Source organism: Gobius niger, assembly GCF_951799975.1.
Source record: "Gobius niger genome assembly, chromosome: 5".
NCBI lineage: Eukaryota > Metazoa > Chordata > Actinopteri > Gobiiformes > Gobiidae > Gobius > Gobius niger.
The window spans coordinates 7784106-7800272 of NC_136856.1; the positions used below are offsets into that span (position 1 = coordinate 7784106).

At 41.6% G+C, this 16167-nt stretch overlaps 1 protein-coding gene across 1 annotated transcript in view; it reads right to left on the reverse strand.

Moving 5' to 3' along the window:
• Positions 1 to 16167, reverse strand: part of gpc3 (glypican 3) — a 414131-nt gene that overhangs the window by 136492 nt on the left and 261472 nt on the right. The window contains exon 5 of the mRNA XM_079556226.1: positions 223 to 371. Coding sequence (XP_079412352.1) covers positions 223 to 371 — 149 coding nt within the window. The remainder of the gene's footprint in view (positions 1 to 222; positions 372 to 16167) is intronic.

Here is a 16167-nt window from a genome sequence, read left to right on the forward strand (position 1 = left end):
TCTTGATTAATCGCAGGAGGCTTGAGCTGCGATTCATCTTGTGACGCACATTGATGTACTTTCATTATGAGGTAAGAGGGAGAAAGACTCTCAGGTAATATATTAGAAGTACGTAACCTCCTGCTCAGGACGATGGAAATCAAACACGCTGTTGATTTTAGGAGATGTGAGACGTCTTTACAGGCTTCCGTGTGTGTTTGGTCCTGCTCTTGTTTTCCTCACCTGCGCAGCCCGGTTAACGTCTCGTCCGGCTCTGAAGAGGCTCGGTGGGAGGAGCTCTGTGACACCGGAGCAGGCGGGAGCTGAGGAAGAGGAGGGAGTCCCACTGAGCGAGCGCTCCTCTGAGGCGACTGTCCACACATGCCGCTCATCTGCAGAGAGACACACGACAGCTGCAGTTAATGCTTTACCCAGGGTTTAGTGGTTAACCCCTTAACTCCCACCTGAACCGAGCACATTTTCTCCAGTTTGGCTTCACCCCAATCCAAAAGCTTCTGGAAAAAAGGTGTGAAAATAGCGACAGAACTGAGATGAAAACAATGATGAAGATGTGACAAAAAAGTGACCAAAAAATGACAAAAATGTGACCAAAAAATGACAAAAATGTGACCAAAAAATGACAAAAATGTGACAAAAAATGACAAAAATGTGACCAAAAAATGACAAAAATGTGACAAAAAATGACAAAAATGTGACAAAAAATGTGACAAAAATGTGACCAAAAAATGACAAAAATGTGACAAAAGAGACAAAAAATTTTACCAAAAAAGGACAAAAAAAAGACAAAACAAATGACAAAAAAATGTGACAAAAAATGTGACAAAAATGTGACAAAAAAATGACAAAAATGTGACAAGAGACAAAAAATTTTACCAAAAAGAGACCAAAAAAATGACAAAAAATGTGACAAAAATGTGACCAAAAAATGATTTAAAAAAAAAAAATGACAAAGTGAGTTGAAAAAGTGAGTTGAAACAATGAGTTGAATACCCCCCCCAAAAAAAAGGATGGAAAAAAATCTGATGACGGGAGGAAAAAGATCAGTTTAGATGAGCTTTGTAGATCTTAGCTTGAGGTGTTACACTGGCCTACAGGATTTGGGTAAAGCTGAACTGGAGAAAATGCTCTTGGTTCAGGCGGGAGTTAAAAGGTTAAGGGTGAAAACTATAGTCCTGGGAGTCTCGAAGAAGGTGGTTTTAGACAAAAGCATGTAGGTTTTATTCACAGAGTAAGTAATTATACTGTCATATTATTACATTGCTGACATACCACAGTGCCATAGGCCAAGGCATTCGATTAGCGAGAGTACCCAGTGTTTTTACTCTGCGGTGAGGGGATTAAGCTTGGCAAGAGATCGAGAGGTGAGGAATCATTTCTTGTAGAACCTCAGGAGTTTTTTGAGAGCTGCCGCCGCACTGCTAAGAACGGCCTCTGGTGAAAATTATAAAATGACTCAAAGATGCCAGAGTGGAGTGAAAGAAAACTCCGGGTAAGTTTTTGATGAAAGAGCAACATTGCCTTTAAAGGAACAGGCCTCCGGTTTTCCACACTGAGATATGTTTTTACGTGAGCTTAGACGAGTTGATGCGTACCTGTCTGGTCTTTGTGCGTGCGCTCAGTCACATAAACACAAAAAAACAAAAACGAAGATGTTGTTATCATTTAGCCTCTCCCAGCGCGTTCCTTCAGAATTCATTAGGAATGAAGATAATACTGTGCGGAAGTCCAAGTGCTCCTTATGATATATCTTTCTGCTTAGAAAATCAACTTGTTTAATTTTGTGTAACTACTCACATAACTGTATTTAAATCAGGAAAACGTGGAAGAGCTCGGTCACCTCTAACTTCATCCCCGTTTGGGTCCATAGGAATATGCTGAGAGAGGCTAAATGCTAACAACATCTTTGGTCTATTTGCAACAACTCGTTTAAGCTTAGCTTTGACGAGTTCTTTAGGACCTGTTAGATCGAAATCTGCGCAGTAATCTTCACTTTACTGTGCGGATGCCAAACTACTCCTGGTATTATTACGCCTTACAATATAGTCCCCCCTTTTATCCGCTTAGAAAATCCACATTGTTTAATTTTGTGTAATTATACTTTGTCGTGGAACACTTCACGTAACCATATTTAAATAGGTAAAACGTGGAAGAGCTTGTTAGCTTCTATCTTGACCTGTTTTGGAGCTATAGAGGAGAGAGGGAGAGGCTAAATGCTAACGCCGTCTGCGCTGTGTTTACGTGACTGAAGGCACGGGGGAAGATCAGACAGGTCCTAAAGAACTCGTCAAAGCTCAGGTAAGAACATATCTCAGTATGTAAAAACGGTGGCCTATTCCTTTAAGTCAAGGGGGAGCTGCCCAGTGAGGAGAGAGACATTTTTCAGTCAAAGACCCAGCTCTATGTCCTTCTCCTGATTGGATCTGAAAGCCCCTCCTCGTTCCCTATAAAGCCTGTCCCTTTGGTCCACACGTAATCCTGCCAAATTCTGATTAGTCGTTGAGATCAACATATTTCATGTTATTGACTTTAAATGCAATGGTAAATGGCACTTTTCAACCTTCAAACTGACGCACATCAAAAGCAGGCCCAGAAGGTCAATTATTACGCACAGTCTTATGTACCACAGTCTCACACCAACTTCACACTGGGACATCGGCGAAATCAGCGAAACGTCTTGCCCCAGGACACAACAACAGCTCGGATCAGCTGCGACAGAACTGCCAGCCTTTCGAGGTACCCAGGCTTATTGACGACGTTAGCCCTAAATCCATAATACCTGTGCGACTGCCGCCTGAATGAAGCCGTCAGCCCCGTCCTCACTCAGAGCTTGTGTAAATTGTCCTGTGTTTATTTTTGACGGCGGTGAAAGCGGCGGAGGGATTTGCATTACAAACAAGTCATTGTGCCCCGCTCTGCCGGGCCTAACCTGCCTGTTTAAATCTGTACACAGCACTCAGAGGCAACACGAGGTGCGCAGCGGGGGACCTCTTATTCCCCCATTTTACCCCCGCTTTGGTCCACGCGGGACGCTACACAAGTAATAAATAACTATTGCTTCTGTCTCGCGCTGATAATGGACTTGGCAGATCTTTCTCAGGTGCAATAAAGATGCAAATGACTCCTAATGTTTAGCGTGTGGTTTCAGTGATTCGCTCGCAGACTGATTTCCCCGGAGGACGCCGGCCCAGGCTTAATTCTTTCATGTAACGTGAACGGCTAATTGTAGGCGCGCGGCTGTAAGTGAAAAGGCCGGCGCCGCTGGAGCTGAATACAGATGCGGGAGCCGACAAAGCGACGCCGGACGGCTTTATCGAGAGGGAAACAAGGCCAGTGCGGGAGGGGAAGTGTGATCCAGCTCACGCCTCTGCAGAGCTGGAGGGTTTTGGAGAGAGCAGAGGTGTGGACTGGCACCGGTGAACGCAAGTAATTACTACATTTTACGACTTATCACATTTTAGAACGCCTCAAAACTACAGCACTGGACCAAAAGAGAAGGCGCCACCTGGATTTGACTAGGTGTTCTGATCAGGAGGGTTCAGCAACACTATGAGCCAGGGGCGGACTGGCCATATGTCCATTCTGGAAGAGCACAGAAGGGCCACTGGCTCTCGGGCCACCAGTCCCGCCTCAACCGAGCTTTACCCAAATCTAAAAGCTAAAAAGAAAAGCATCAAAATAGCGAGAAAAGGAGGATGAAAACAAAACTAAAATGTGCTGGAAAAGCAACAAAAAAGTGACAAAAAATGTGATGAAAAGGCAACGAAAACGTGAGAAAACACGGACAAAAAAAACAAAAAAAAACGTGAGAAAAACACAACATAAAATAATGAAAAAAACATCAAAAATATGACAAAAAAGTTACCGTAACTTTTGTAGGTCTTAGCTTTCAAATGAGGCGTTACATTGTTGCTCTCCAGTCGAGAAGCTTTTAGATTTGGGTAAAGCCCAGTATAAAAAAACATGAATCTAAAAGGAATTCCGTGGAGTATGGTGTGCCACAAGGTTCAATTTTGGGACCATTATTATTTATTATTTATATTAATGATTTTGGGTCTGTTTTTACGACCACCTTTCCAGTTTTTTTGCTGATGATGCCAATAAAAATAAAAAAAATAAAAAAAAGTCGACCTGGGGAAAATGCACTTGGTTAAGGCGGGTGGTTAGAGGTTAAAATATGTATTTGTGGAAGTGTCACAATTACGCTAATTTGGGCCAGACTGGTCAGAGTCCAGGGCTGTTTTTCAGTCCCAGTCCGCACCTGACTATTTTTAAGTCTTGTTTTGACTCGCTCTGTCTTGAGCACTATTTCGCTCTGTCTTGAGCACTATTTTTTCTTGCTCGTTCACACAAAGTTACCTAACCTCTGTTTTGTCGCTCCTTCTCCTCTGGACGTCAACATAAAATTAATCAATTACAGTAAAAGGCAAGAGTGCAGATAAAATACTTTCAGTCATACACTTGGGCAAAAAGAACTGTTTTCAGCCTGGATTTGAACATTGTCAGAGTTGAGGCCCGTCTCACATCCTCATGAAGACTGTTCCAGATTTTAGCTGCATGAAACTGAAACGCAGCCTCACCGTGTTTAGTCCTGACTCTGGAACCACCAGGAGGCCCCTCCCTGAAGTTCTCAGGGCCCGAGATGGTTCATACGGCTGTAACATGTCAGAGATGTACTTTGGTGCTAAACCATGAAAAGACTTGTAACAAGCAGAGCTGTTTTAAAGTCTATTCTCTGAGTGACAGGAAGCCAGTGCAGAGACCGGAGCACTGGACTAATATGGTCGTGTTTCCTGGTTCTTGTCAGGACTCGAGCAGCAGCGTTCTGGATGTACTGCAGTTCTGATAGCTCGTTTAGAGAGGCCAGTGAGCAATATTACTGTGCGTGACCTTTTCTTTTCTGGTGATTTTATTTTTTTCCCGGTCAGGCAGTGCACGCATCACAATCTATTTAGAAATATAAAAAAATCACATTTCAAGTTATTCAAATGACGTCTCTCATTGCCAGTGCTGCAAGGCTGGAGCGATATGCTTTTGTCCAGATACAACACGAATCTTTCAAGGCAAAATTACACAATCGGTACTAAGTTTTGGTAAAGAAATGTAATACTCAAACCTGCAAGTGGAGTTTTCAAGAGCTTTCGCCTTGTTCGACTGTCAGACATTGAGTGAAACATTTTGAAAAGTGCAAAGGTGAAATAAAAGTTTGGCTGCGGTCACAACACAAGCCTTCTGTCTTCTCCTCAACTTTATTTCAGTATCTGTAAGATGTATTAACAATAACAACACCAGCCACCTTTAAAGTCATTATAATGTAGTTCTTTGAGTAAATGAAGTCAGTTTACTTTCCTCCACTGCACGTCTTAGACAGAAACATGAACTTCGGCTGCGGTCAGTGTTTACAGGGCGGCTGCTGACTCGCACAAATGCAGATCAGACAAAGTGAAACTCATCACAGGGACGATCAATGCGCCGCTGTCAACCGGAGAGAGACGGGACAGGCTCACGCCCCGATAACTCAGCGCCCTCCTCCAACATCGCCCCACCGAGGAGATTAAGTCAGACTGGGGGAAATGAAAGGGGTCAAAAATGGGTTTTAAAGCTACAGTTTTCATTACTATAGAAAATCCATCCATCCATTCATTTTCTTCCGCTTTATCCGACCCACTGGGAAAGTTTCCATGACCAGGGCTGGACTGGGACTGAAAAACAGCCCTGGACTCTGACCAGCCCTGGCCCAAATTAGCGTAATTGTGCCCTTCCACAAATACATATTTTAACCTCTAACCACCGCCTTAACCGAGTGCATTTTCCCCAGGTCGACTTTTAATTATTTTTTTATTGGTATCATCAGCAAAAAGAACGGGAAAGGTGGTCATAGAAACAGAAGCAAAATCATTAATATAAATAATAAATAATAATGGTCCCAAAATTGAACCTTGTGGCACACCATACTCCAAGGAATTCCTTTTAGATTCATTTTTTTTTTTACACTGGGCTTTACCCAAATCTAAAAGCTTCTCGACTGGAGAGCAACAATGTAACGCCTCATTTGAAAGCTAAGACCTACAAAAGTGATGAAAACGTTTTGTCACGTCATTTTTTTGTTGTGTTTTTCTCACGTTTTTGTAGTTTTTTTTGTCCGTGTTTTTCTCATGTTTTCGTTGCCTTTTCATCACATTTTTTATCACTTTTTTGTTGCTTTTCCAGCACATTTTTGTTTTGTTTTCATCTTCTTTTTCACGCTATTTTGATGCTTTTCTTTTTAGCTTTTAGATTTGGGTAAAGCTCAGTTGAGGCGGGACTGGTGGCCCTTCTGTGCTCTTCCAGAATGGACATATGGCCAGTCCGCCCCTGTCCATGACCGTATTAGTATTCAGTGATACTGCACCCACCTTTCCTTTACAAATCTGATCAATAATGACTTCTAATAATAATAATAATAATACTGATTTCTTTCCTTTCCAAAATTCTTCATATGTTTAGCTTATTCTGTTTGCTGACTTGAGCCAAAACTTTCTTTGTTCAAGTTTCCCCAGACTTCTCTAGTGCTAGAAGAAGAGGAGAAGAGCTGGAGGGTAAAATGTATGGCTCATTCTTTGGTCCTTGTGTTCCGCCGCTGAAACACCTCAGGGCAGTAAAGCCACATCCTCCCCATTACTTCTAATCACGGTGACCAGGGATGACACAATATGCAAACGCCTCGGAAAACCACATATTTTCTTGTGCAATTGAAGCTTCCCCAAAGCGTTAGTTTGAACACAGTCTGACAGAGAAACATGCGTCTCCATTGTGTGAGCAGTAATTCCCTCAGAGCTGAGCCTCTCTCCTGCTCCTGTGATTAATGTGACCAGGACTCGCTCAGGTTCTCGGAGCCGGAGGGGCCCACGGCACCGGGGACTCACCCACTCTTTCTTTCTTTCTTTCTTTACTTATTTCTTTCTTTGCTTCTTTCCTCCATTCTTTCCTTCTTTCTTTCTTTACTTCTTTCCTCCATTCTTTCCTTCTTTCTTTACTTCTTTCCAGGGGCGGATCTAGAAATTCGAAATCGATTTTGTAATAAAGTTGAATTGAATTGATAAGCATCCAAGTAGCTTCGAAAGCACCGAGTCCTTGAAACAATGCATTTATAAAGTGCCAGGTATAAGGTGCCAGGTAGAGTTTAAACAGTTTCAGACAAGAACAAAGCCTGACTGACAACAATGGGCTCTTTCCGTCTTTCTTTACTTCTTTACTAACTTAATCTCTTTTTCATTTCTCACAATTGAATCAAAATTGCATTTGAATGGTTGAATGGTAACAGTTTGCAGTTTAGATTTATATGAACATATTCTGAAATGCAGTTCATGTTTTTAAATTTACCCTCAAGTGGTCATATCTCGATTTTAATTGTCCAGTGTAATCGCGACACTCAGAAAAATCACAATTAGTCAAGTCCAGATGGAATATCAACATTTTCCCAATACTGTATCCGACATCTTAAGTGTTGCTCCTCTAGCCTCTAGGGTTAATTTTAAACTTTTAATGTTTGTTTTTAAATCAATTAATGGACTTGCACCTTCTTATTTATGTGACCTGCTTGTTGCACATTAGCCTAGTAGAGGCTGCGTCTGCAGGACAACACCTGCTGGAGGTCCAGGACAAAAAGTAAGCAGTGGGTGATCGTTCCTTCTCAGTGGCTGGTCCGAGGCTCTGGAACTCTCTGCCTGTTGAGTTACGAGCCATCACTGACCTGACACTGTTTAAAGCTAGGCTGAAAACACACTTGTTTGAAGCTGGTTTTGACTACTAATTGCACATGTGTAATGTATATGTATTTTCTTAAATATTTTATGCTAAAATTGTTTTTATTATATTGCACTTATGGAAAGCACTTTGGTTCAGCGGGTGCTGTTGTAAAGTGCTATACAAATAAAGGTTGATTGATTGATTGATTGATTTTAATCAAAATAATACTTGGCTTTTTCTAAACAACAGATTTGTCCCTGGTCAAGTCAAACCGGTTTGATAAGATACAATAAACTGAATTTCCTTCTGGATTAATGAAGTATATCAGCTGCAACATTAGCTACACATGAAAACAATAGATTCAAAACTAGAAAAAAAGATAACATAACACCTTCATAATAACCTATTTTAGCCTTAAAGTGATAGTCTGTAAGTTTAAATATTTCACAAATTTAACAGATTGTGTACAATGGACCGCCTGGGTCTGAAATTTAAGGTAACACAAGTAATATTAAATAATAATATTTTTTCTAAAGTCCCTCCCTTTGCTGATTTCAGCAACTAATCAGAATTCGCGGGATATCACTTTGACCAATGAGACGAGCTTTTCCTGTGAACCGGCCAGTCAGGTCCAATCAGGAGAGAAGGGGGAGGAGCTTGATTCTTTACTTTTGAACATTCTATTCCTGCGCTACTCATTCTGCAAACGAGGAAGGCCTTTACTTTCAAATTTCACTCTATCTCTCCTTACTTTGCAAACTTACAGACTATCACTTTAATAAATAAACAATTATTTACTTGAAAATGAACAGTTCTTCTGACTTATTCATTGTTAAGTAGTTATTAAGTGTTAGTCAGACTTAACTAATGAAGAGTTCTCATCGTGTATCAAGGCTAAATAAGATGTAGTTATTATAGTGTTGCCAAAAATAATCAATAAATAACACAGTGCAGAGCGAGAGAATGAATGAATGAATAAATACATAAATAAAAGTACTGTACAGCTATCATTCCTCCCACTTAGCCCCTCCCACACGAGGATTTATTATACAGCTTAATCGCTCTGGGCAAGACAGATTAGGTGAGCAGCATGAAAGATTATGTCCTTAGGAATTGTAGGAATGTAAAATAAAAGAACATTTCCCCCAGTCACAAAAAGAAAAACAGAAAACAGGTGAGAATCGTATGTATCTCCCGTCCTCCATCACAAATGTTTTCCGACAGCCTCCCCACCATAGAAAGTCTTCCCTTCCTGCTACCATTTGGCGATGGTTTCTTGATTCTCCAAACACTGGGCCTCATTAAGACAACAGAGGGGCATTAAAGTCACCCAGGGCGGGACCAGGGGCCCCCGCTGGGAGGAGAAAACCCAGACACAGCGCCGCATCTCTGGGCTTTTATCAGAGCCGGGCAGCCCCTGGATCTCAAAGGAATAACCACAAACGCGCCACGTGTGCGAGAACAGCAGGTCCGCCGCTCAGGACGGGGGACGGCGTCAAACTCGAGGCGGCACAGTGATTTAGAGAGAAGTAAAGACGCCGTTTGCTTATTATGAACAGAGACACACAGGAGTTATTGTCCAATTAACCGCATGAATCTAAAACTCAGAGGGTTAAGGCTTATTTAAACTGTTAGGAGATCATATTTACGAGCGGAAACAGCAGGCGATTGTGGATAAAGCGTTTTTTAAAGGGCAGATGGAGGTGCAGGGAGAGCTAGATGTAGGAAATGTGAACAAATGCAGTTATTTTGATATAAACTCACAATATAACTGTGTGATCTATGTATTTCCAAGGAGTTTGGAAGAGGATGACAGCGCTTAAGTCCATTAAGTCATTTATGTTTGGTACAAAACAGGGATATCATGATTAGCTGAAATGACGGAAACTAAGAAAGTATTTTCACTTGCCAAATTCAAATATATGCCAGTGGAATAAGTATTTCTGCGCTGAAAATAAGAAAAATGTGTAATTTCAAATAAATTGAGCTTTATTCTCTCATTTTCTTTTGGATTTTGTATCGTCAGTAGGTGTCAGGAGTGAACCCTGCCAAAAGGTACATGGACGTTTCATGAGGATTTCAGCTGCATCTGAACAGGCTCCTCAGATGTTTCTTTTGTAAGTTCTTTCATAATAACTCTGTCGGGAACAGCTGTGGCTTCTGCTGCTTCTAACATTTGAGATCCACACATGTGTTACATATAAACATGTGTTTGTTTGGGGGGGCAGGTGTTAAAGATCTTTTACCTTTACATGTAAAGGTAAAAGATCTTTAACATCTCTAACCTTAGTGTCTGACAAAACGAACCAAAAAAGTGACACTAGAACACAAGTAGACACAATGAACGTTACGAAGTTTATTTTCTAGGGGTGTCCGAATGTCCAGAGAGAAAAAAGTAATGCACTCGAAATTTCCCACAATGCATCTCGAAAAGTAGTGAGCATTGATGGTCACTACACGGGTCAATATAGACCACAAGAGCCTGACAGTGACAGGTCTTTGAACTAAAAAACACGACTGAATGAAATCAGCTTTTTCAGTCGTGTGTTTGTGCTTCTCATGAATAAACGACCTAAATATAAACGGTTACGCTGAAAAACTGCTAGCGTTAGCTGCTAATCTTTAGCTGGAGCTGCTAAATGACCGACAGCTTCCTCTCAAATAATCCAAGCCATTTATGTAGAATCCATGTTAAAGGAATAGACCACGTTGTTCTTACCTTCTTACCAGGAGTAGTTTGAAATCCGCGCAGTAATCTTCACTTTACTGTGCGGATGCCAAACTACTCCTGGTATTACTACGCCTTACAATAGAGTTCCCCCTTTTATCCGCTTAGAAAATCCACATTGTTTAATTTTGTGTAATTATACTTTGTAGTGGAACACTTCATGTAACCATATTTAAATAGGGAAAACGTGGAAGAGCTTGGTAGCTTCTATCTTGACCTGTTTTGGAGCTATAGAGGAGAGAGGGAGAGGCTAAATGCTAACGCCGTCTGCGCTGTGTTTACGTGACTGAAGGCACGGGGGAAGATCAGACAGGTCCTAAAGAACTCGTCAAAGCTCAGGTAAGAACATATCTCAGTATGTAAAAACGGTGGCCTATTCCTTTAAGAACTAAGTTACTTTACTATTTCGGGATTGCTAAAAAGAGGCGATGATTTTATTTTCCATCCCACTGACTGGAATTACCTCGTGGATCACATGGGAGAACCCATAATACACAGTAGATAAGGACTTTGCCCTGAGCAGCAGTTTAAGCTGTGTGAGGGGCGACGGTGGTGCAGTTGGTAGAGCGGGCCGTCTCGTGATCGCAAGGTCGTGGGTTCAAATCCCAGCTCCCATAAATGCACACTGTCGTTGTGTCCTTGGGCAAGACACTTCACCCTACTTGACTCCTGTGTCTGCGTACATTGGTGTATGAATGAGAGGGTGAATGGGCGACTGTTTCCTGACTGTTAAGTGTTTGGGCCTGATAAAGGTAGAAAAGTGCTATATAGGATGAGTCCAATTACCATTTATGTAAGTCTATAGAATGGAAGGGCAGGGCCTTATAAGTTATTACAAACTTCTTCCTACTCCCTTTGAGCAGCACTGATGCTTATTATGTTGTGAATATTTCTGTAAATTCTTTGTATACTATACCTGCTGTATTCATCTTTTGATGTTGCTCAAATAAGATAAGACAAGCCTTTATTGATCTCACAATGGATAAATGTACTTGTCACATACAGCTCTTAGAAACACTCAAATAGGCAGAAAACGTGAGAAAAAAAAAAAAAACAATAAACGATAAATAGTAAAATATTGGTATCTTATGTACAATGACTACCAAGGACTTTGCAAATTGGAAAAGCTGAGGGCGGCTTTATGTGCTTGATTTAAGAGCAAAAATACTTGACCCTCAGGCAGATTTGATCTTTTTACTTCACTGCTCAAATCAAGGCCAATTATTTAAATGATTTTTGATGTGTGCCTTTTATATTAATTCGTTTAGACCATAATCTAATAAACGACAAATCCTGAAGCATTGTATGATGTGTATGTTGGATTGAGAATGAAAAGTAGCTTTATACGATACATGCATTTGCTCGCTGAACAAAAATAAACCAAGGTATAGCATTTTACTTTATAAATCGGCAGTAGCGTGGTAATAGGACTGATAATGATGACACAGGGCTACAGTCACCACGTTATTACTGTGCTGTGCAGTAACTACCGTAAATTCTCTAATACTGGCCTGTATTCCATTAGTGGCCGGGTCTCTGACAGAGGCCGGGTCTCCGACAGAGGCCGGGTTTGCGGCTGGCGGAGGCAAATTAAAGCAGTAGAAATATTGTCTCATACTGGTGTAAATGATAACTCACATGCAGGAAGTAACAAACGGGAACCCGGGCCGAGGGGGAGGAGCTGCGGAGGAGCTGATCCGAGTGTAACTTTGACACAGATTTAGCCACTTTTCAAACCTCCAGTGACTATTTGTAGAAACAGGGAAAGCACCAAATGTTGTGTGACCCTCCAGGGTTTTAATAAAGTCTCCATCGCGTCTTCAAAGCACGTCCAGCTGCTCCGTGTGCAGGTCAGTCCCACGCCTCAAAATAACTCCTCCCATCAGCGCGAGTGTCTCGTCTTCTCTCGGGTCAGTCTCATGATCGATCACAAACACAAACGCTCCGTCTAAACTCGCCTTTTACACAAGATAACAACAAATAATCCGGTCCGCGGTAAAAACGAAACAGAAACCTGCAGTGACATTGATGTCAAAGCTCCGCTAACAGCAACGAAACACTTCCTGTTGTCCCGACAAAATAAAAGGCGTCAATGTTCCAGCCGCTGGGAGAGGGTTTCAAATGTTAATTAATAAATAAACCAAATATTTTAGGTGCAAATGGACACAAATCTCGTTTTTCTTCGTTTTCCTGGTCGTCCGTTTTGCTCAAATAGAAATAAAGGCTTGTCTCTAATTGTGGCCTGGTTCCAATAAAGGCCTGGTCCTAGATGCCCTTGAGTAAATAAAGGCCCCGGCCTATATTAGAGCATTTACGGTATGTGAGGTTTATTATTTGTAGTAAATTTTTCGTCTGCACCTGCACTTCAGAAATAGTATACCTTAACATCTGTACAAAAAGTGATAAATAGCAGAGAACCCGGCTGTAGCTCCATTGTTCTAGAGAATACAGAGCAATATCGGTGTCTGTGGGGAGCGTGGAGGCTCCCAGGACGGTCTGACTCAGCACCTCTCTCTCTATCCTTATCCTCAGCACACACATTGCATTACTGGCTTCCTATTACAGCTCCAGTCGATTCCCTCTCTCAGGTCAAAAGTGAAAGAAACCCGACCCGCTGTGACGGCCCGGCGGATGATGCCCATGGATTTTAGCGTGTGCTCAGAGAAATGAAGTCTGCCTTTAATGATAGGGCCGAGCGGGAGAGTAAATATGGATTTTTCTCACTAAAGCGAGCCTTGACTAAAATATATCCCAGACATCGATATCCACGGGTAAGTCTCACACCAGAAGCACAGGTCTTTTCATTATTTTAAGAGAGCTGAAGTAAATGAGCTGATGATGTGGGGTTTTATTTACAAGAGCCGTCGGAAAGTAGCAGCTCAAGGCACGTTCACAGCTGGTGACTGGGAGTGCAGCGCTGGGGAATCGGGGGAATTCATGGTGGGATGTGGGGCTTTTGTCACTTAAATTATTATTACAGGGCTGTTTGTAACTGGGCAATCTCTCTTTCATTGGTCTGTAACAGGGAGATACCATTTGTATGTTTTTGTTTCTATTTTTGTAGCTTTTTTTGTCATGTTTTTGCTGGTTTGTTTTTGCTTTTTTTGGTTGGTTTCTTTTCGTCCCTTGTTCAGGGGTGTGACGGCTCAGCTTTCTCACGGTTCGGTGCATCACGGTGCAAGTACAATAGAAAAAAAAGCTTGTTTTGAAATTTAAAACAAATGTTCATCCTTTGGCAGTATTTATGGTCTCAGAATAAAACAGGCAATGATTTCAAATTTTTCAAAGCTGCTTTATAATAACTTTATTGGACTTTATTGGAAACAAAGCTTTTGAGGCGGATTATGCCCTGAGATTGGATCTTACGCATTTGTCTGGCGCACTGGATCTTCACTCGTGCAGTCTGGTTGTCTGCAGGACTCGAAGAAACCTTCACAAAGCCACGCAGATTTGTTTTTGGAGGATGTAACATGGAGAGGATGTGTGGAGTGTCTACAGCCTTCAGTTTAAGTGATGATGACACACATAGCTTAAATATTAAATATTTGATCCTAGAGCCAACGTGAGCAAACTAAGGGGGTCAAATGCGGCCCATTTAAGAGAAGGATGAACCCTAATATTTTCACAGACAGAAAGAATTGTGTTGCTTTTTGTATGTTTTTAACAGCTATTATTTTGTAATTGTTTAACTTGTTTTTTCAGCCCCTTACCCCCTGCCTGAACTGACCACATTTTCTCCAGTTTGGCAATACCCAAATCTAAAAGCTTCATGAAAAAACAAGACAAAAAAGTGGCGAAAACGCCAAAAAAAAGTGACACGAATGTGACCAAAGAGCAACAAAAGTGTGGCTGAGTATCGTTAAACGGGACCTACTTGGTACCGATCGAAAAGCTCCGGTAGGGGGCGGTACTTTTTCTCTCCAAACGTCAATAAATGATCCACAGTGAGTCTAAAAAAGCCTGCACTCATGAGCAGCTTCAGCGCAAATGCAGAAGCAAAGCTGTAACTTACTCACACTTCAGTCATTATCAGAGATGGCAGAGCCGCGGACTGAGCCAGGACTAAACCAGGACTGAAGCAGGACTTACAGTAAACTGGTTAAAACCAGGACTAAACCTGGACTGAATAAGAAACTAGAGTCTTAGACAAAGAGAAAAGTAGTGACAACAAGAAACACATGGGCTTTAGCTTTACCTTTAGCTTTAGCCCCACAGAGCCTGAAGTTACTGCTGTTGTTTAAACTCCAGCTGCACCGGAGCATTTAGGATCAAAGATTGTCTCTGGAAAAGGTGAGGCTCACTCTGCATTAGCCATGTTTGGAACAGTTATGGTGCATTGTCAATGACAGAGTGAGCGCTCTCACTATGTAACAGATCTGTGACGTGAGGAGCTTTCACTGTCCAACAGCTCAGTGAGTTTAGAAAAGTTTAGCTGAAAGAAAACGGTGCCTGATGTGGATCTGGTCTGTTCCTGCAGCTCAGGAGGTAATAATGTCCTTTCTCTCTTTTTATCACGGCTTTAGTGGGAATTCTGCTCAAAAAATGAAGTTCCAGGTGAAGCTGCTGCTCCTGTTTTCTGATGTGCCGTGTTTGAACGATACTTTTCCAGCACATTATTATAACTCAATTAAAATAACAAAGGTATCGAAAAAAGTACTGTTAAGGCACCGGTACCGAAAAGCAGGTATCGTTAAAGTAGTGGTATCGGGGAAAAAAACGAACGGTGCCTACAAGAGAGTAACAAAAAATAGCAAAAAAGGAGGAGACAAAAATGTGATGAAAAAAAGTGACACAAAAGCAAAACGGCAACAACACGAGGGTAAAGATCTGTTTGTAGCTTTCAAATTATGTGTCACACTGGCCAATAGGCTGTAAGCTCCAGTCGAGAAGGTTTTAGATTTGGGTAAAGCCAATCTGGAGAAAATGTGCTTGGTTAAGGCGGGGGTTAAGAAGTTAAAAATGACAGGCCCAAAGCAGGCTCACAAAAAGAATGCGTTGTTTTTCTTAATTTTTACCATCTTATGGACACACATGAGGTAATTCCCACACCTTTAACTGCACCAAAGGGCTATGAATGAATCCCTGTTCTGTTGTTGGAATAATGAATTCTCCTTCATCACTTTGTGTTTTAGAACTGTAAAACTGCCTCTTTATTCCCACTTCTTACAATTGCCACTTCACAGATGTCAGCTACGATTGTTCCAGACCGCTGGCATTATCCCATCAAACTAACAATTACACAAACATGAAAACCTTCAATCGATAAGACAATCTCTGAAGCACAATCACCTTTTCACCAGGACTTGTTGCAGTGCTCTGAACAGCTGTGAGCTACAGTAACCCTGTGTGTGTGAGCGCGTTATTAAAAAAACAAGCGCTCAGGTTTAATGAGAGCTTTCTTCTGCGAGGCAGCAGAATGAGATTGTTTTGATGCCTCTTGCGCGGCTTATTCTGAGAAGGAAAAACAAGATGAAAACACCTTGAAATGAGGCGGATGAATAAAGGTGTTAATTACGGGAGAGAAAACAAAGTCAATTTATCGACTCCTGAGAAAGAACTGTGTCAACATCTGTCGATCGGATTCGTAGCATTTCACCGTTACCTTTGGTTGTTGTTTCAAAGGGTGCTGCAGAAATGGGCCACGTTTGAATGATAGAAATGGCATCACCAAAGACTTATTCCATTTGAAGTAAAAGCCGACATCGAGGAGGCAT